The sequence below is a fragment of the Notamacropus eugenii genome, chromosome 3 (assembly GCF_028372415.1).
Source record: "Notamacropus eugenii isolate mMacEug1 chromosome 3, mMacEug1.pri_v2, whole genome shotgun sequence".
Taxonomy (NCBI): domain Eukaryota; kingdom Metazoa; phylum Chordata; class Mammalia; order Diprotodontia; family Macropodidae; genus Notamacropus; species Notamacropus eugenii.
Genome location: NC_092874.1, coordinates 152480980 through 152503663, shown reverse-complemented (window position 1 = coordinate 152503663; position 22684 = coordinate 152480980). Strand labels below are relative to the sequence as shown.

The 22684-nt window shown below is 35.3% G+C and overlaps 1 protein-coding gene across 2 annotated transcripts in view; it reads right to left on the bottom strand.

The window, feature by feature from the left end:
• RELN (reelin) overlaps positions 1–22684 on the bottom strand; it is a 553318-nt gene that overhangs the window by 58733 nt on the left and 471901 nt on the right. For both annotated transcript variants that reach the window (XM_072653135.1, XM_072653136.1), the window contains 5 exons: positions 15430–15650; positions 13563–13710; positions 7362–7620; positions 6254–6503; positions 4877–5045 (listed from right to left, as the gene is read on the bottom strand). In XM_072653135.1, coding sequence (XP_072509236.1) covers positions 4877–5045; positions 6254–6503; positions 7362–7620; positions 13563–13710; positions 15430–15650 — 1047 coding nt within the window. The remainder of the gene's footprint in view (positions 1–4876; positions 5046–6253; positions 6504–7361; positions 7621–13562; positions 13711–15429; positions 15651–22684) is intronic.

The window sequence follows — 22684 nt, the reverse complement described above, 5'->3', positions numbered from 1 at the left end:
TGAAATAAAAGCTTTAATGAACATAACTGTTTTTCCACCAGTGTTAGCACAGCAACCATTGCATACAGTATGTAGTCATTGAATGTTTGGGGAAAGGAGTGATATTAAATCATCTTTGACACATCTTTCTCCTTCAACTGTTACCAGTTAGTCATCAATACCTATTCATTCTGTGTGAATAATGTATTTCATATTTAACTCTTTCTTTCCATTTCCAGTAATATCATTTCTGTCCAAGGCACTTACCACCTCATGCCTATATAATTCCGTAGTCCAACACCCTGACTCTAGTCTCTCTCTTTTTTTTTAAAAGAATAAATATATCTTTCATTGTGTCAGTTCTATGTCTCAGACTCTACTGTGAATTTCCTACCTCATTGGCATGCTTGTAAACATTTCTATGAATTTTTCAGATGATACAAAGTTGGGAGGGTTAGTTACTACACTGGATGATACAATTAAGATTCAAAGAATTATGAGAAATCAGTATAATGAAAATGAATAAGGATACAAATAAAGCACAAATGAATTTTGTTTCGAAAGCAAAAAACAATTTAAATCTAAGCTAAATAAATAAATGGTTTGATAGCATTTTTTGTGAAAACAAAACAGCAATGATTTGTTGACCACAATGTCAACATGAGGCAACCATAATACCACGGTTAAAAATAACTAATGCAATCTTAGCTAAAATTATAAAAATGTAATATCCAGCTCCAGAGAGGTAAAAGTTTCACTGTTCTCTATGATGACCACATGATATGAAGCATATTACTTCAGTTTCTGGGCACTGTGTTTTAAGAGTGATACTGACCAAATAGAAAGCCACCAAAAGAGGATGTGCAATTGACGAAAAGTATGAAGTAAATTACTTGCAATTAGTAAAGTGAGGGTCTAATCTCATTTCTGTCATTAACTAGTTGTATATTCTCAGCTAAGTTATTTAAGACTCATAGGTTTCAGTTTCTTCTGTAAAATGAGGGAGATATGCTTCTTTAGATTGTCTTTTTCTGTTCTAACTTTCCCTGGTTTAAAAGGCTTTCAACATCCTCCCTTGTCTGTTATTACTCTATTTTTGCACACATATTTTCCAAACACACTTTATGTTTCAGTTATACTAATCTTTGTCTCTTGCTATTACAGTTCCCACCTCTCTGATTTTGTTCATTACACTTTCCATCACCTAATCAATTCCTTACTATTTTTAAAACCTAACTCAAGTATCATTCTTCCATGAAATTCTCCCTATCCAAAGCCCTCATGGAAGGCTCCTTTCTCTGAACTCCTATAATATTTACAATTTACACATCACAGTTTAGCTCTTAATTATACATTGTTTTGAATTATTTCTTATTTGTTTCATGTGTAGATTACTTCCTTTGGCAAGAATGGAGGCTGTTTGAATATAGGGGCAGTCCTTAATTTGGTATATTAATTTTTATATTCATATTATGAACTCAAATGATGATTCAGAGAAAATGTGACTAGGAAAGATTACTTAGGTAGAAGATTCAAGTCACTAAGATCTAAATTTGAGTTAAATTTATTTGCATAATTAATCACAAATTTCTTCCAGGAAGCTTACCCTTACCTAACTGATACATAAGGAATAAAGAGATAAGTGAGTGGGACAGGTTTAGTGAAGACTTCTCAGATTGTAATTCTTCTCCCAGGGGTGAAGTAAGACTGAGAGGCTCAAGGTTACTATATTTTTAGAACAGAATAATTCCATATAAGGATATAAAACTGTGTAGTACATTAGGGTCTCAATGATTGGATAAAGTTTACCTAATTCTTCAATATCTTCATTTCAAAAGGGATTGGTTAGATTTCGTGTCTAGAATGTAAGATCATATTCTCAGCTAATGAGAATAATGGTCAGTGGCGGGGGAGGGACTTGCGTTAGAGTCTATATAAATCACTGCCTTTTCTTTGTCTTCGGCTTTCCTACTCCTACAGGTTGGCCCTGCTTCTCGAGAATCGAATAAATCTCTTTTCTGTCATCACTTTGAGAGGCCTCTGAGTAATTGATTTATGTAGGGACCTGAGCCATCCCACACATAAGGAATAGAGAACAAATCTTACCACTCAAATTTTCTTTGGGTTTTAATTTGTTCATAATTAATGTACAGTTATATTTCCTATTTCCAAGTGATAAGCAGTCACTGGAAATCTCATACCATTTAACCTCCTAAGGTTGTTATGAGCAAAGTTGTTTGTAAACCTCAAGAACCATATAAATGTGAGCAATTAATAAGGATAATAAATTCATAATTTAAGATTAAGGACAAGGACTGAGTCAGTGATCTCACTGGCATAGGAAACTCCTAGATGAAGTCTTCCGACTAGGGCAGACTGATACCTTTTTGGAAACTTACAAGAATTGCTAAGGGCACTGAGAGGTCAATTGTCCAGAGTTACAAAGCCAGGATGTGCCAGAGATAGGACCTGAACTCAGATCTTCTGCTCCAAGGACAACTATACCACTACACTACATTTTCTTAATAATAAAACAATTTCTGTATTATTTATAATGAAATAAAGTAGTGTAGAAACAGAATGAGTTATATATATGTGCTTATGATGAAAAACTTTCATCTAATTACTGGAAGTAGTCATTTTATCCATCTGTGCAACAGTTTGTAGAACATTAAATGAGAGACTAACAACAAGATAAGAAATTGTCCTCCTATATGAATTCTATTGAAAAAGATGAAAAGAACCCAATGAATGATCTTTAAAATAATCAACCTTAAAATGTTTTCTGATTTGAACCTTATTGTGAAAGTATTCGGCATAAGACTTGCAGGGTCTTCAGAGGCCATCCAATCCCATCTCCTTGTTTCACAGTTAAGAAAACGGAGGCTCAGGAGGTCCCAATGATATGCCCCAAGTCACAGAGGTTGCAAGCATCAGAATTCCTCTAGCTCCGGTCAGTGCTCTCCCCACTAGTCCACGCTTGTTATAAGACCATTGCATCCTTATGACTGTTTCACAACTTAAGCCTCAATAATAGTAAAAAATAAATAAATTGCAGGCTATTTTAAAATAGACAATTAGGAAAAAATTGTTTATGTGTTTTTCCTAAGTAGCAGCAAATGATCAAAATTCTTTCAAATATGTGGAAAAGGAGTTTCAGAGGTAGGTTAAGAGGTCAGGTATAAATTGTTTTCTTGAGCTAAAGAATCCAAATTATCAACACAAAATCAAAGATAAATCATCACATTACATTATTTAAGAAAAACTATTATACAGCTATGTAATTACCCCAGAAATCCACATAAATTTAAAAGATTAATTCCTCAGTGGAATTTTTTTTGTATTTTACTTATTAAAATACCTTAATAATTTATGTGTGGCAATACTGCTAATGAGCAACAAAACCTCACTGTATCTCATTTAAAGTTGGCACCTCTGCTGACAGTTAATATGGTCACGAAACTTTGAGCCAGCAACTGAATAGCAGCCCTGGGCTTTTAGTAACTGACACCATTCCATTTAGGATAGTTCCAGAAAAACCTACACCTTAGATAGTCAAATGTTATGGTTGCTTTTTAGAAAAAAATGCAAGGGTTCCTTTTTGTTCTTGTTATCCACAAAAAGGGAACAGAATAAGGACAAAATCTTATTTTGGCTGTGTGTGTGTGTGTGTGTGTGTGTGTGTGTGTGTGTGTGTGTGTGTGTGTGTGTGTGTAATACTAATTATGGTATTGTACAGACAGCTGGATTTGGAGTTAAGAGTTTGATCCTGGCTCTGCAACTTACTGGCTGAGTGTGAACAAGTTCCTTAACATTTCCAAGTCTCAATTTCTTCATTTATAAAGTGGGAATATTAGTGGCATTATCTGTGTCAGATGGTTTCTCTCTTACAGAAGCATATAAAAATGACATGCTACTTGTGTCTCACACATCCACTGCATGGCTGTTGTTCTTCGCAACAACACAAACTGAGTGCTGTTTTTCTGGATCCCAAAACCATTCCCACCAATATTTCAAATCTGTCATTTAATTAGCATCTGGTCTCTTTACTCATGAAACTGATGTCATTTGAGGTGAGTTCCTTTTTCTCTTCTCTCTCTTAAAACCTCTTGACATCATCCCTCATGCCCTTCACCAGTTTCACGGGACCTTCTCAAGTCTCTGAAAACAAAGTACACCTTCTCCTTGTAAGGGTCAACCCCTCCACATGACTTCAACCCCATGATTTCCTGTCTTATCTAGAAAATTTTAACCTTAATAATTCACACACTCCCCTTAAAATCTTCAACTTCTATCTACTGGTTCTTTTCTTATAGCCTTTTTAACAGAACAAAACCAAACTCTTCCCTAGACTGTACCATACCTTTGAGCTATCATACTTTACATCTCTCCTCCATTTCTTAGCCAAAGTCCTTTCAAAAGATACCCATATTCACTTGGACAATAGATTCTATAGGAACAACAGTCAATTCTATTACATTTCATGTCTCTTTGCTGTCCTTTCAGTTCCATCTTTAAATGCATTTGGAATGACCTGATTTTCTATATCTGAAATCTTTTAAGCTTGTTAGAACTTTCCAGAATTCATGACCTGTTGTATATAACTTCCAAGAAGCCAGGGTTCTTCCAAGAAGCCCTATTGCTAAAAAGCTCTGGAGTAGGATGTTTCCTGTGAATACTATTCTTTTCTCCACCCTCTCTCCCCCATATTACTCAAGACCTAGTGCAAGGTAAAAAGAAAATAATTTTGCTATAAACATGTTAAGTTTTAACATCCAAAGAAGTTAGGGAAAACAAAATCTGATTTCACCAAATATGTTAGTTTTCAACTTCCTCAAATCCTGGTATGGTAAATTGTATCAAATTAAAAATCACAATGAACAGTAATCAATTATACCTGGTATAAGAAGGAAGAGGTAAAGTAATTCTGGTCCACTTGTTGAAAGTATCTGATATAAGAATTCGCTGGAGGTGATATCGGTTGCATTCTACATTTGTAGGCAGGCAATCTCTTAGCACTGGATGCCATGACAATCCAAGGTCTACTGAATATTCCAGTTCAATAGCTAAAAAAATGACAATATATTTAATGAGTTGATACTTTGGATGTCAATATTGTTTTGGAGATAACTATATAATTTCATATATTTTGATGCTACAAAATTTGACTTAATTTATATTACTACTTGTGTAACATAGAATGTACAACCCAAGAAGAGGCTTCATTGGCAACTTATAAAAAAGGAGTATTCTGATAAATGTAAATACTTTACATGTTTTTAATATGATGTCATAGTTTCTAAATGATTTCCAATTTTTATTCTGAACATTTTTTGCATTACTAATTTAACATTAATATAGAACTATTCACATTACTAATATATAATGTCTCCTTCTATGATACTGAATTAACTTTTCCCCTTCAATTTGAATGTACATAAGTCCAACCTGACATATGAAACAGATCTTTAAAATGAGAGTACAGCAGAACCACAATAAATTTTTATAAAACATTTAAAATAAGAGATACTCAGTATAAGCAACTTGAATGCTCTTATAATATGGCTTTATTCAGGTGATGAAGAAAAATTCATTCTATTAAATTTGGAAACTCATATTTTAGGGTTAATTTGATTAGCAAATGTAATAAGGAATGATGTTATCAAATATGAAAATGAGTTATTTGTAATTAAATGAGAAATTAATATGAAGTGAAATATGAAAAACTATCTTGGGGAGAGCAACCCCACATACTCTTCCCTCCTCACACTCTTTGCTCACTTACTTGCTAATTTTTTCTGTGTGGAATGCTATCATTATGTGTTAAATGATTTTTTTTTCTGGCTCTTATTTGGTCCTGATTTTAGTGATGTAGAGAAGTTTCAGTGAGGAAACTCATTTTTACCAATGTATATTAGCAACTCCTTTGCAATTTGGTCTTAGCAACCTGCCTAGTACACTGAGAGCCAGTATGTAATGTCAGAGCTGGAACTTCAAACAATGCTCTCCTTCATCTGAAGTCTGATTTCCATCCATAATGGCAGACTGCCTCTCTATATGCAATGATTTGAAATAACACACACACCTGGTACAAGGCAATCTATCGGCAGATATGAATTATCAGTATAGTACATGCTAATAAGTATCAATTTACCTCTTTCCTTTTTTGACTTCTCAACAGTATAGAAGTTTTATTTAGGAAAGAGTCTGCCATATTCCTGAAATACATTCATAACTCCTTTTAGCTTTTAATCTCTAATAAAGAAGTACTTACCATAACAAGAATCTGTAACAGAGCAGGAGGCTGCAAAGTCTATTTGCAGGAAGGAATCTTCATTCACAGCAATATCTGTGGTGACTACATAACGTGTGCTTGCCTTTTCAATGAATACCAGTGCATCTCCAGTGGAGCCACACACTGGCATCTTTGTACCCCCGGGGTGAAGTAGCCACTTCCTACTGTCCAGGGTAGTGAAATCATCTTCCAAGACTGTATTACCAGAAATGTTTCCCCCAATAAGAATCTGCAATAGTATATAAAAATAAACCAGACACACTAAAATAAAACAACTGTTCTTTTTTTTTGGCTAGCCTATTCAAAACCGGCATTGTAATGTACACATGGTGTTAAGGGAATGTTAATAATGTTTTTGTTTTTGTGGTATGGTTGCCCATCTGGCAAGTAGCTACTGAAAACAAATCAAAGGAATGACAAAACTACTTAGAGGTTCCATCAGCCAAATTATGCCTTTGGAAACTCCATGCAACCAGACTGGGAAGTCAGAATTTGGCTCATGGAGTGATTATTTTCCATGTAAAATTACTATTTAAATGTAGTTGTGCCCTGAGGCTCTTCAGTTCCAATTCTTTGCACGGACTATACCATGTGTTAATAGCTTCTTTGAGGTCCATTTGCTGTAATTTATTAGGTATGAACGTGTTCCACAATGAAGAACTAGGGAGATTTATCTATATTTGTTTTTCAAAAGGAGGAAGAGAAATTTGAGAATCACTGCATGTGGCAGTCAATTCTAATTTGCAAGTTTTCCTTTTGTACCCTCATAGCCCAATTGATAAATTGCCTACATACACATGGGATAGTCTTCTATGAGCAGAACTTGGACCTTCTGCTGCAGTTTGATTTTTTTAGGCTTTAGGCTGTTGGGGAAATCATTAGAGAATTAGATCTAAAAATTCATGGCTAATTTTCCTGGCATTAACTAGCTGTACGATTTTGGGAAATTCACTTAATCTTTCAGGGACTCATTTAGAAGATGAGAGGGTGGGGCTCAATCATTTCTAAGGCCCTTTTGAGTGCTAAAATTCTTCAATTCTCTGGTTCTGTAGTAATTCATTAAATAATTAAACCTGTAGAAACAGACCTGGTCAATAACCCAGGGGCTGTAGAAGTGCCCATTTTCTGATGGCTGCCACCATCGAAGACGAGTAGAGCTGGAACGAGCTTTCAAAGGTATCTCCAGGGCAATGTACCTGCCGACATTACTGGAATTACTGAACAGGAATTCTTGCATGAGGCTCCAGGAGAGGCCTCCATTGAGTGAGTATTGTAGCAGCACAGGTTGGCTTCTGGGGTCGGGGATTCCTTTACCACATCCAAGTCTCATGAAGAACTGGACAAATCTGACATCAGTAAAAATTACTATTATTCATTTATTCAAAGACAAATACACATAATCATCAGAACAGCGATGTGGGAAAGAATGAGATGGAGGGAGTTGATCCTGCCAGTGAATGGGATCTTTACATTTGTAACCCGAATCATTCACCACTAAGATCAATTTTCTTTTTTAATGTAAATAGTCTATTAGGACATCTAGGCTGACATATGACATACAGGCATAATCTGACTCACAGGTGAGTATGGGTCTCTCAGCTAAAATACTTCAAGAGGGACAATGAAATTGTTGCATATGATAAATATGGGCCTTAGTAACATCAGAAAAATGTGAATTATGCAAAATGGCATACTCCTACAAAAATGAAATTTGATGACTACTGAAAGATATGCTGAGAAAAATGGCAATTCCTTTCTCCTTCATGGTCTTCCTTGCCTCCCCAAGCAAGATCATGCTTCATTTTTCCCTTTTGTAGTTCATTATAAAGAAGGTAATTTATCCAAGGAACGTGGAAGTTTGGGATCATGTGTTGCTATTTGGCTGAGATGAAAATTTGATATTTTGCCATTTGGAATTGAGAACATAATCCATCTGCCATGCATCCTCAAACCTCCAACATGGTGTTGTCATATATTACATCTCTAATTAAGAGTGAATGATACGTTATAGCATATCACAGAGAAAAGACTAGGTGATGTCTAAGAGCCATTCTGAATCTAAAATTCTATAATTTTAAGGTACAAATTATTTTTGAATGTAGGCAAGAGATCAAAAACTATTCAGGAATGGTATACTGCTGTTATATATGGGTAGAAAAGGATGAATGTATGCTGGTTGCCTCATGTCGCTGAGATGACTGGGAGAAAGAATACATACAGGTAGTTACCTCTCATGGGAGAGATGGGGTCAACCTTTGTTGTTTTGTTTTTTTGGTGGCCAACCAATGGCAGTCTTCTCAAGAGGCAGGAAGATGAGATGACTGACTGGCATGCCAGTAAACATAGTTCATATGTTAGAATGATAAAATAGAAGAGCACAATTAAATTCTAGAGCCTGAAGAGACTTCAGAGGGTATCTAATCCAACCCTACCAAAATCTTCTTGGGCAAGTCTTTTGTATATTATTGACCCCTTAGTAGCTAGACATTCTTTTTTAACTAATTAAGATGAGGTATATTATTTTTATGTATTTGTGGTGCCCATTTATTAATGGAATATAGACAGGGTTTTTTATGCTGGTGTTCATGAACTTAAAAGAAATATATATATATGTTTTGATAATATATTTGATATATAATTGATCTCCTTTGTAATCCTGTGTGTTTTATTATATGCACTTAAAATTCTGAGAAGGGGTCTATAGGCTTCACCAGTCTGCTAAAGGAGTTCAAGGTATTAAAAAAAGGTTAAGAACCTGTGAATAGAAAAACATGTGTTTAATATTCTGTATGTGTCTACATATGTGTTTATACTTATGTATGTATAGACATATATACATCAGTATTTATGTATGTCCACACATATGCATGTGTAAACATGTTACAATAGATGGAGTCAGGAAGGCTTAGATTCAAGTCATGATACATACTACTACTTCCACCATGGGCATGTTAATTAGCCTCTGAGTTTCTTTGGGTAACTCTCTCAGATTATAACTTACAGATGAGTGCCAACTTGCACCAACATATCAAACAGCAAGCATTTATCAAACATCAAGTGTATGCTAAACACTGGGCTAAGTGTTGGGGATGTGCAGACAAATCTATAACATTTTTCTTTCTACCTTTCAGGATCATAAATTCTATCAGGACAGATGTGTATTATAAGTACAATTAATATATTAACATTTATATAATACTCGAAAATTTGAAAATGCTTTACTTGTTATCTCATCTGACCCTCACAACACTTCTGTGAGATAAGTGCTATTATTACCCCACTGCTACAGATGAGAAAACTCAGGCCTACAGCCTCAATGATTTGTCCAGGGTCACAAAGTCAGCACATTTCCTAACTTCAGACTCAATACTTTATCCACCGCAAAACTGATCTGCTTTTTTATCCCTATTTTTATATTTAAAATATAGCAATAAGGATAAGGATCTGTGACTTCATTGAGGTAGGGAACCTCCAGGCAGGGAAATTCCTTATGTAAGTGCAGGTGAGAACTTCTTCTGCAACTTATAGCCTCAAAGAGTTGCCTAGAGCACAAGAGGTTAGGTGACTTGTGGAGGATCACATAGATCAGCTAGATGGCACAGTGGATAGAGTGCCATGTTAAGTTCAAGACTGGTCTCAGACACTTACTAGCTGTGTGACCCTGGTTACCTCAGTTCCTCATTTGTAAAATGAGCTGGAGAAGGAAATGGCAAACCACTCCTGTAACTCTGAAAACCCCAGATGGGATCACAAAGAGTCAGACATGATTGAAAAATAACTAACCAACAACACAAGGTCACAGAGCCAGTTTCTGGCAGAGATAGGATTTGAACCGAGGTCTTCCTGGGATAGGAGCCAGCTTGTTATCGTGTACTAGCCATGTTGCCTCTCGTATAAAATGTGTGTGTTCATCCTTTGTTGCCTAAGAAGACCATGCCATTAGAGAAATAATGACATGACTTGCACTTGACTTTGTTTTGAGTGAGGGAGGGCTGTGCAGGTCACCAGCCTCACTTCTCCTCTAGAGCCATCTGAATGCAGTGACCAGATATTCATCAGGATGACTGGAAATGGCCCAGGATGAGGCAATTGGGGTTAAGTGACTTGCCCACAGTCACAGAGCTAGTGAGTGTCAAGTGTCTGAGATGAGATTTGAACTCAGGTCCTCCTGACTCCTGCACTGGTGCTCTAGCCACTGCACCACCTAGCTGCCCTCTCATAAAACACACACAAAACAAATATGTAGTAATATGGATGATCAGGTAAAGCTTCTGGTATTTGAGTTGGAGTGTTGAAGGAGAAGTAGGGATTTTAAAAAGAGGAACTGAAGAAGGAGGGCAGGGCATTCTGTACTTCTACAAAGGTATGGAGACAGATGGAATGTTATGTGTGCGGAAGGCCAGTATGGCTGGATCATAGACTATGTGAAGCAAAGCCACGTATGATAAAAAGGGAGGGGTATGTAGCTTGGGTCCAGGTTGTAAAGTCATTGAAATGTCCTTCTCCTTGAGGACTTTGTATTTGAGGCAGCCATTTAGGTTTATGTAATGTTAATTAGAGAGTTAAATATCTTCCCCATCCATTGATGGGCCTGCTCATTAAGGGAAGCTTGACTGGGGAGACCCACACTTTTTGTTAATTTCTAATGAGGCACTGGTTCCCAAGGGTGGCGATGCCCTGTGGCTCTGAAAAGTGTACATATACTCTGAGGTGAGGTTGTACTTTGGGGTTTATTCATTGGAAGTTTGTTTGGCCACATAAGACTGAGCAGCTGCTGAGGAGTCCCTGGGCTTTGAAAACCCAGATGCTGGTGCTTCTCTCTCTGGTAACTACCAGCTATGTAATGGTCAAACAGTAAGATCTGTCTGTTGATCTATGATGCAGGTATTGCTTATGGTCAGACAGCTGGAAGCCCTGTCTGTTGATCTCTCTGAAGTTCAGGGTGCTGATATTTTCCCCTGAACTAAGTGAATGATATATGTGATTGAAAGTGATTGTTGATCCCTCAAAACTTGCTTTCCTTTTAGAAATGCAGATCTAAGAACCTGTACAGCAGGCCCTCCTGTGTATTTCAGGGTCTTTGCTGTTACAGTTTGTTAAATAGAGATGACACAGTCAGACCTTCAGCACTTCAGAACATCATTTTTGTTGTGAGGAGAATGGACTGGAGAGGGAAAAAAATGGAGGCAGGGAGACCAAACAGGAGACGATTGTAGTAGCCTAAGTAAGATGAGATGATGGCATAAGTTTGGGTGACAGAAAGTGTTTCTATACACTGATGAAACCAGAATTTTAAAAATTTAACCTTAGGAAAGTCACTTAACCTTTCTATTTGGACTTCAGTTTCCTCATTTAGATGGCTTTTAAGATGACTTCCAGTTCTAACACGGTTTTGAGTTTATGATGTTATGTAACTAAAAAGGATTTGACCTCAGAACTTCCTAGCATATATTATATTGTTATATCTGATTAAATATCACATGCTATATATCACATACTCAGTATAATATTCAACACACAGGTGTGTGTATGTATATATGTATCTATGTGTGGCATATACTTACACAATATATCAGATAGCTATATCTACCTGTATTTGCTATACGTTGTATCCATATCTCTATTACATACTGTATCAATATATGTGTTATATTTCTCTATCTGTGTTTATTATATATCATATTGAACATGTGACACATACATATACACACAAACCTATGCATAACAAGGGCTTTAGGAATCTTATTAATACCTTTTCATGAAACCAACATTTGCTCATTTTTAAAAATTGATTGGACACCAAATTGTTTTGTTGGCCCTAGTAAAACTGGGTTTTTAATGTGGAGAACTTTGGGTAAAACATATGCAGATCTCATCAAAACCTGCCATTAAGATGAGATAAACTATTTTTGATGTTGTTATTTTTTATGGAGGGGGAAGGGCAAGGAAATTGGGGATAAATGACTTGCCCAAGGTGGCACAGCTAGTAAGCATGTCAAGTGTCTGAGGTTGGATTTGAGTTAGGACCTCCTGACTCTAGGGCCAGTGCTGTATCCACTACACCACCTAGCTGCCCCAAGATAAACTTCTGACAGTGGAAAAACACAGGTTGGTTTACATAGTATCTTTTACATTTATAAATATGAATGTTTTATTGAAAATAGTTTTTGTGGTCGATGCTTGTTTTAGAAATGGAACACAATGAAGATAAGGGAAATGATATTAATTTAATGGTGGCCTATCTATAAACTATTACTGCATTAAGCCCTTGGAAAAGTGTGATAATTCATCATTTAGAGCTCTTAGTAGGCAATGATAATGTGAAATGAATATCAAGTACAAATGAAAAAAGTAATAAACTTGCTTTCTTTCAACAGTTCTTATTAATTCACAGACAAAATTATGTATTCCAAGAGGCATAAAAATTTATAATACGATCAGCAAAAACCTTAGACAAGATAAATACATTTATATACATTAAGAGATTTGAGAAATCTTTGAAATTTTTTTTAAATTGGGTTTTTCACTCATTTTCAAAGACATGGCATACATGATTACATTTTACACATGTTAAACTGCCTTTTAAATTTTACTTGTTAAGTTCTTGGCACGTTAAATGATCAAGAGATGAACATCATGTCAGACATAATCCTCCTTGCAAGTTTTCATGTTCGTTTCTGAACAGTTGTGCTCCATTTAGAAAATGACTGGTTAAAATTTGTTAGATCATTTGAAACAAACGGTTGTAAAAAGATGAAGTTGAATTTCAGATGTTTTTAACTTAAACTGCCAATGACTGTAAATGCTAAATTGGCAATGAATGTAGTTTGATGATATATCACATTTCAACAAAATTTTACATTAAGCATATTGTACAGAGTTAAAAAACACTCAAGTCAGATGGAAATTTGTTTTATTGTGAAAGCAGCAAAACCATATAAGGAGATGTGACTATAGCTGCCTGATTAAACTTAAGGAGGATGACCAAGAATGAATTAAATGGTTTCACTTCATATACGTTTCTGTTACTACAACATGGTAACTTTAATCAATGAAGCCATGTCTGATTTTTGATCCAGTTACTTCACAGATATCCTTTGGTACAAGAAGAGAAATTAAGACAGGTTATGTTCTAATAGATTTCTTAAAGAGAGATGTCATTTCCCAGCAAAGGCCTTATCTTGGGAAGTCTCCTCCTCATCCTGGTTTAAGTAACTCTATTGGAAAATATAATGCAAAGTATAATAATAATTCTCAAATAATTCATCACAGCACTTTTAGTGGTTACCTGGCCTGTGACAAATCCAAGTCTCGAGTCATTAACATGCGTAAGCCATCTTCATTGAAAAAGAGGTTGTTTCCACTGGAAAGGATTCCACATTTCCTAGAGGGCTTTCCACCACTCACTAACAAGAATCTATCAGACTCCAGTTGTCCTGAAAAAATGGAAAATGTATGCATCTTTATCCATATTCCAAAAACAGAATAGTATTATCTATATTAGGAAGCAATGTGGTTAAATTATCAACTTTTTAGGTACTGGGCTTTTGAATTTTTAAAATCTCAATGTACCTAAGTCATAAATGTTATTGGCATATTTTATGTGCCTTTTAATACTATAAATTGGAAAGAAGGTGCTAATCTGCACTGGTAATGGGAATTTTCTAAACTTGGGGTTCCCAATACCAATGAAATTCCAATTTCATTCCCTATCCCTATCAAATTGCTCATCATGCTATATACTTTGTGAGTACACAGACTGATGTACTCTGAACTCAAGAGAACCTATAGCTTAAATAATGGATACCTTCTCTCTCCTATTGGCTTGAAGCCAGAAATAGAAGAGTATGGAGTGATGTTCCTTTATTATTTTCCATTCTCCATTTTTACTTCAGTTAGGGCTGGAATTGACTCTTCTTTCCTTTTTCCTTCTTCTACCCCTCCCTCCCCTGACAAAGACACAAATTCTGTAAAGTCAGTTCTGGTACATACAGAAATCTATACTACAGGTTGAATGGGAAATTGACTGTTATCTCTAACATTTCCTAGTGAGTGAATGCTGTGTGTTATCATGAGATCTTAATTGTTTTCAAACATTTGTCTAGTTTCCAAATGTAGAAACCAAAGTATATAGGGAAGGAGTGACTCAGTGCTGTTTAATGGATCAATAATGGTGCACAGTCAAGAGCTTACATTTCTGGGACTTTGTTCACTTTTTTCTCCTACTAAATGAGTCTCAATATCCATTTGATAAAAAATGTTAGTGAGAAATTACGCTCAACATAGAGGTCTGGCAGAGATAAATCTCCAACTGCCAAGCAACATTGCAGAAAAATTTACATTACTCATCTTAATAATCCAGAAACAGTGATCGTAGATAACTGAAATAAGAAATATGAGAAAATATACGTTCTATCTTTTCTGAAAGACAATGATTCTGTAGTGTCAGGATTAAATGACATAACAGATCCTCTGATCAGATACTTTTGCTGGTCAGGACATAAGTGTATATTCATATATAGGCACCACACTTTGAGTATGTTTAAAAATTATGGTGTATCCAGAGGAGAGCAAACAAAAATGATAATAAATTTAGAAAGCACATCATCTGAGGAAAGGCTAAGTGAACTGGCTGTGTTTAGTCTGGAAAAAGAATTTAAGAAGGAAATGATAACTGTCTTCAAATATTTTAATATCTGAAAGAAGTAGATTTATTCCATGTTGCTTTAAAGGGCAGGAGTATGATTAGTGAACAGACACTAGGAGACATAATGAGTAAAGAATTTCTGACAATTAGAATAGTCAGTAAGAGAACAGGCTACCTATTAAAATGAGGCTGTATTATCGGGGACATTATGGAAAGAATTCTCGTATTTTGTAGGTGCTAAGACTAGATGATCACTACGGTCAACTCTCAGATTCTGTGAAGGGGTATAATAGAATCTGAGTTCTTCCTAACAGTCTATTGTTTTTAAAGTAAGCTGGATGTTATGGATTTTCTTGGTTACTAAGAATTATGATAATAAATTATTAGAAAGTTTCATAGTTCATTCTGTTTACTTTTAAATTGCTAAAATGTACCTGATCCCTTAAAATTTAAATTCCTTTACAAAGCAAACATACATAGGATCTGTGATTAAAGAAAAAAAAATCACCTTCAAAATCATCCTTGAGAAAATCAGAGTTTTTGGTACTTATTTTACAAGTTGGGCCTGAGTACCCAGGATCACATATACACTTGGTTCCATTGATACAACTCCCATGCCCATTACACATCTCCTCACATTGTGGACCAATATAGACATTATCAATGGCCCAAGTCACTGGCTGAGAGCTTGCAGGATAAAATCCCTGATACCATCTGAATCGTACAGATCTGGAAAAGAGGTAAATGTCATTCACAAACTAATAATTGGAGAAAGATAACAGAACATATCTGGTCAATAGCACTCTGGTAACAATGATCAGCTCTCGACTTCTGCTCACACTTCATGGTGAAGTAAGTGTTAACAATTAAAACATATAGATTTACCATTTATCGTAACTTTTATCATCACTTTCCAGGTTTTGATTTGTAAGATGAGCAAGCCAGAGGCTATTTGAAGTACATCATCATAAGTACTTTGCATATAATTTGGGCAAGGGGCCACCAGGTTGTGCCTGGGCTATGCTTTTTTGGGCCAGAGAGCTGTTTCCCCAGGCACATTTAACCAAGTGAAAATAGTACTCCTTTTTAATCAATTATCCCTTTCTTCCAAAAAATAGAACTCTTTATAAAAATAAATAAGTCAACAAGTACTTTCAAGTGCCCAGTAACTGCTAAGCACTATGTATAAAAATTAAGCTAATCATAAAAATGAGAGGACAGTATTCTTTAATGTATTTATATTTATAAACATGTATATAATTATAATCAGGATTTAAATAAAATCGGGTACAGTGAAATTAGCTTTCTTTTAAATATTCTAAATTATTTTAAAATCTAACTTTACTTGATTCAAGAACGAATACCCTGAATTCCCTAACTTGGAGATAGAGCTCCTGGGATTTGTCCACCACTCCAATTAATTGTGGTGCATCAAATATAGATTTCAGGCAAAATCCACATGATTCCAAAACTGTAATTTGACTTCAACATGTCTTTTTTCTTTCTCTTGCAAGAGTTACTTTGAGCCAGCTGTTAATTCAAGAGGATATTCAAACAACTCATCCAACAGTGTATTCATTCAACAAATATTCATTGAGTGCCTATACTATGTGAATGCTATATTTAGGCCCTATAAGGAATACAGAGAAAAATAAGACGTCTCCTGAATACGCAGGGATCTTTTGCTATTTAACATGGAAAATAATGGAGTTTGCTCTTTGTAGGGGAAACTGTGGAATTTGCATTTTAGTAGGGGAAATAAGAAATATATGTATTTATATATATATACATAAATTTATATTATATATATATACATATATATATAAATACATATATGCATGTATCTGTCTATCTATCTATCATCTACTTACATATACCACAACTAGTCTAACAGATATTCTACCTTAATGTTTTGACTTTGGATTTCAGTTTTCCAAACTTAGCAAACATATGAAAACCAAGAACAAGTCAACAGGTAGGCTTGCAACGTATAAAAAAAATGGCTACACTGAACAGAAATACTGCAATGTTTTGAAGAATGGAATAGTGAAGTAAGAAGAATCAAAGAATCATGTTAGTTTAAAGGAGAGAGGGGCAATTTTCAGATCAGTGATGGTTTTATGGAAGAAATGGCATTTGATCTGGGCCTTGAAGAATAACTAATAATAATAGCTAGCATTTGCATAGCACTTTAAGGTTTGCCAAGCTTTTTCTGTACGTTATCCATTTGAGATAACCTGGAAGGTTATGTGAGCACTCTGGGAGGGTGTTATTATTATCCCCATTTTACAGACAAGAAAACTGAGGCCAAGAAAGGATAAGTAATTTGTCTAGGGTCATGTAGTTACTTAATAAGTGTCTGCGGTGGGATCTGAACATAGGATTTCCTGTTTCCTCTATCCAGTAGACTAATGAACTGCTTAAAAGTTGGACAAAGCGGAGCTGGAACAGATAGATATTACCAGGAGAAGGAAGAGTATGAGCAAATATCCTGCCCTGTTTTCTTTCCAACGTTCTCTCCTCATGGTCCAGTATAAAGGTAAAAAAAAATCACACAGCAGCCTGAGTGACCAGTCTACCAAAAACTTCATGATAGTCTTTCTCCAATTCATATCTTCCCCGTTGGCCAGTTTCTAGTTCAAAATTTGCCTTTTCTAGCTGCTAGAAACTTGTAAATGACTGATCTTATCAAAAGATTTAAAAGGCTACAAGACTTTGTGACATCATTTAGGGTTTTCTTGGCAAAGATACTGGAATGGTTTGCCACTCCCTTCTCTAGCTGATTTTACAGATGAGGAAAGGGGGCAAACAGTGTTAAGTGACTTGCCTAGCATCACACAACTAAGTGTCTGAGGCCAGATCTGAACTCAGGTCTTCCTGACTCCAGGTTCAGAGCTCTACTCACTCTACTAACTGCTCTGTTTTATATATAGATGGTCCTGTTTTAAAGAAATCATACTCATTTTGAAGGAAAAACACAAGCAAACAGAACATAAGGTTTTTAAACAGTGAAATGCAAGATTTCCTCCTATTTTCATCACAGAATGGATGCTGAAACATTCTGTTCTCAAAAACTGAGAAACCATGTTGGCATGGGTTTCCTCATCTATAGAATAAGGGTTTTGGATTAGATGATTTCTAAGGTCCCTTCTGTCCCTAAATTCTGTTACTAACTATTTACTTATAATGTTTAATGTCATCAATTTCACTCTGCCTACCAATAGTCAGTTTTTTGGAAAGTTGTACAGAAAAAAGGGGAAAAAACCTAGTTCTATGTATCTCCCCTAGATCAAAGTCTGACTCCTAAAGTCATTTCTTAGACTTCCTTTTTTCCTAGTCAAAATGATCAATAATAATAGGTCATTATTCTTTATCCTTTCTTCCAGTGAGGAGGCTTTTTTTTCCATTAACCCTGTTGTTTTTTTTTAAATGTCCACATTAAAAAAAAAGATTCTTTTCCCCTGGCTCAGTAAATAGATCTCCTATTTTTATTTATTGTTCTTCATGTTTGAGAATAATGATGACATACCTTGGGATTAATTATGTTTTCGTGAAAAGCTGAGCAGGAATAAAATGCTTTTGCATATTTATTTTCATGACACAGTTTGAAATGAGCTGGCTACTGGGTAGGTAAGAGTCAAGATAAGAATCCTAGCCATGAAAATTGATGGCACATAGTCAAAGGAGAATAGGTATGTAGTGTACTTTGCAATTCAAATGCTACAGGAGTTTTTATTATTATGCCTATTCTTTCTATGCACTGTGGACCTGCCCATTGACTTGCTCTTAGTTCTTACATAATATTTGCTTAATTTCAAGTATGAAAAGCTGATATCAAAAGTCAAAACTTTAAGGCAGAAAATTTGCTAGGCTCTTTAAGCTCAGTAGCTACTAAAACAACTGAAGTAAAGTTCTCACACATAATTTAAACTCCATTATCGTTTATTTAAATCAAGATTATTACTATCTACAGCTATCCTCTCCCCCTGAGAAAAAAAATTCCCAACTTGAAATTAAACTTTACTTTCAAATATACATCACAATTTAGTCTTGGCAAGGAACATTTCTCTCCTTTTGAACTTTCAGACTGCTGAGCTGAGGGAAAAGCTTGGAGTTTTCCTTTGAACAAAAGCCTACATTGAATTTTTTGAGCTTTTTATGTATTCAAATGTTATGAATACAAATGAGATACCTTGGTTGGATATTTATTATTGTTTCACCTGTCTTGACACAAGAAAGTGCAAGTACCATGATAAATGAACTGAAAGGTCTAGTTTCATTGTGGTTTCCTTCTGTTGAAATCTCATTTAAAAATTCTTGCTGCCATGCTCCTTACTGAGTGTCAGCATCTATTCTCCCACATCAGTGGTATTCAAAGGAACCTGTTATTTAAAGCATAGACTTAAAAATTCAAGCACACAGCACTGCCTTCATTAAACACATTTTTGTTTTTTTTTTTTGACTGACTCATTATGAAACTGCATAAAGTAAAAAAAAGAACTTGGGAAGTTTTAAAAAGAAACAGAACATAGGAAAGAATACACGAGTACAAAAATGATGTGAATAAACCTGAATAAGAAACAAATATTTATGGTCTAAGCCTAGTCTGACTATCTGTGGAAGTCAGACCCAATGGTCATTCCTGTAATAGATAATACTTAATATATTCATGTTTATGGATAATTATGGATTATCTCCAATTAGGTATATCGAAGGGATTAAAAAAATCTGATTTTAAAACACCTGTCATATGAACCAGTTGGGATGTGTTATACATTCACATTCTGAATTGACTATGGACTAAACAAGAAATCACTTAGAAACAATCGTGAGTTTGCAGCAGGGATTTGTATTCAGCTCTCAGTGTTAAATTTTCAGTGTGAGCATTTACACAAATCATGGCTTGATTTATTTATTTATTTTTTGTTGAAGCTTAACTCTACACTTAAGAAAGCATTAATAATGCAAATTAAATTAAAAAGTGCGTTGTGTGTACTTTTTTTTTTTCTCAAAGAGAGACAGTTGTTAAGACTTTAACCAGCATATCTAATTTGGAGTGTACTGGCAATCCCAGTCCTTGAATCAGGGCCAAACGATGATGTTCTTTCAGAAGTATTGGAAGATAGCTTACAGATTAGGTTGGATACCTTTTGAGAAGTGGATACATTTCCTTCTGTTCAAATTCATTTTCTTTTTATGGCAAGGGTTGAAATATAAGTAATAGTCTAAGGCTAGTAGTTAGATGATTATAAAGGTGTTTTTAAAAAATTGCCTTTTTTTAAAGGTTATACTTTATCATTAAGCAAGGGTGATTGGATACCTATATTTCTTTTGTTCATACAGATAATGTTGGTACTCCTAGAGCAAAAGGCATAGACTGAGGGAAAATTATTAATTAGGAAATTAAGTCAGCCTCCAAAGCTGTATGCGCAGCCTCTTCCAGAAAGGTAAACCTTTTGCAGATGGAATTACTTCTTATGTGTCAAAAAGCATGCCATATTTGTCACCCAGTACAATCTAGGCATGCTAAACTGAACTTTTTGTGGAAGTTGCTACACACCTCTAGATTCATTCTTGGAGTTAATAAGTTTATAATTCTTAGTTAGTTTATTAGGGAAAGTTCAAAGACAATTAGGAAGTGTGGAACTTTTTGGTGCTAAACATTGCATTAGGACAAAAACAATCTCAGAGGTTATCAAAGGATCGTAAATCATATATTTAGATTCTGAAGGGACCTAAGAGATCATATCTAGTTCAATATTCTCATTTTACAGATGAGGATACAGGCCTGGACTTGCTCAAAGTCACACAGGTAATAAGTAGGAGAAGTAGAATTTTACTCCTGGTCTTTTGACATCAAATCCAGGCTCTTTCCACTATAACATGCTGCTGATGTTCTGACATACTGTCCTTCAACAGTAGCTGTCCAGACCTCATTTTCTTTAGCTATGACACTAGGTAGTTGCACTTCATTATCTCTAAGGTCTATTCCTGCTATAAAATTTCATTATTTATGATATATAAGTACCAACTATTTTAACACTAGTGTAATTTGGATGCTCTCTACTTCTCTTGGCACCTGGTTGGAAAAACCCTGATAAGGTTATTCTTAAAGACCTTTACTTTTCTAAATATTTGGGTTTTCCACAAGAATATCAGAGTAGAATAACTAAAAGAATTTGAAATGAAAGCCAACTTTACTGCCTAAAGGAATCATCCTATAGCACAAAATGCAAGGGCTTCTTCAGTTGAGTTGAGGCCCACATCATAAAAATTAAAGTCACAAGGTCAATTTCACATTTATTGGTGAAGACAGATTACTCTGTATGTTTGAATGTATGTATATGAACATATACACACATTTGTGTCATCAAGTCGACAAGCATTGGTAAGCACTAGGTATACAAAGAAAGACAAAAAACCTTGGTGCCTGCATTCAAGACTTAGAGTTTAATGGGAGGGACAACATGCAAACAACATAAACAACTGTGGACAAACAAGATAGACAATGATATATTGGGTAATCAACAGAGGGGAGACATCAGCATTAGGACATCTGGAGAGACTCCTTGTATAAGGTAGTGTTTTAGCTGGGATTTGAAGGAAGTCAGTGAAGCTAGGAGGTGGAGATGAGGAGAGGTACATTCATTTGCATGGGTCATGATAACAGGGTACTTTGGAGGAGGGGTTTGAGAAGAGTCTAATAACCACAGTTTCCCATTGCTCCTTTGTAGTTTTGCAAACTAGGGTCCCTGAGAATGACTTGTCTAAATCATGAGTATGAAAGTTGTTAAAAAGAACTTTCTTAGAATAATTCTGAGAAGAGATCTGAACGTATCCAAAATAAATGGTAAAAAAAAAAGTCAAAAGACAGATTTTTAAGATGCTTAGAAGATTCTCTGGCTACCTAGCTAGTTGAGTGCCACTGGTATCTGATGGTTAAGAGAATCTGAATTATAAAAGAATTAAAGGTGGCCCCTTTGGTCATCAAACTGAAGAGATTAAAGACACTTCCCCACGAGGCTAGTTCATAGTTTGCTGAAGACCACCCTGAAAGTCAGAGAATCATTCAGGCGTCTTTAAGTCTGTTGAGCATGTAGTGGGGTCTGGGCAGGTGCTATATTTTCTGTCTTCATGACATGAATATGTCATCAAAGAGAGGCTACCGTGCCTTGCTGACTTCTTTTTTCTTCCTTTATCATACCTGATTAGTTCCATTTTTTTTACCTACAGTTTTTCATTTTATTTTTATTTCTACATTAGCAAAATGGGGATAATGATACTTTCCCAACTATTTCATTAGGATTGGGGTGAGGAAGCTACTTTGTAAACTGGAAAATATCATATTAATGTGAGCTGCTACCATTTCTACTCAAAGGACCTTCATTTAAAAAAAAAATTCAGAAGATGAAGGAGAAGTGCAGAGAGAAAGAGAAAAGAACAGAAATGCCCGTGAAAAAGTGCTAGATCTTTCTTCTGAGAAATCAGGATTCTGGGGCTCTAACTATAGAGTTTAAAGACGGACTTTCCAGTTCTTGCTCTTGACACTATGTGGTAACAATTGAATCACATTACCTTTCTCTGAGCCTCAGTTTCCTTATCTGTAAAAGGAGGGGGTTGGGATTAGATTATCATTAGAGTCCCTTTAGCTCTAAAAAGCTATGACCTTATAATTCTGTGTCTTCAGCAGTGAGATGGAGAGATCTGAATTGCAGAAACAGAAAAACTCTCCAATGGATTAAGTAGGGGTGTGTGTGTGTGTG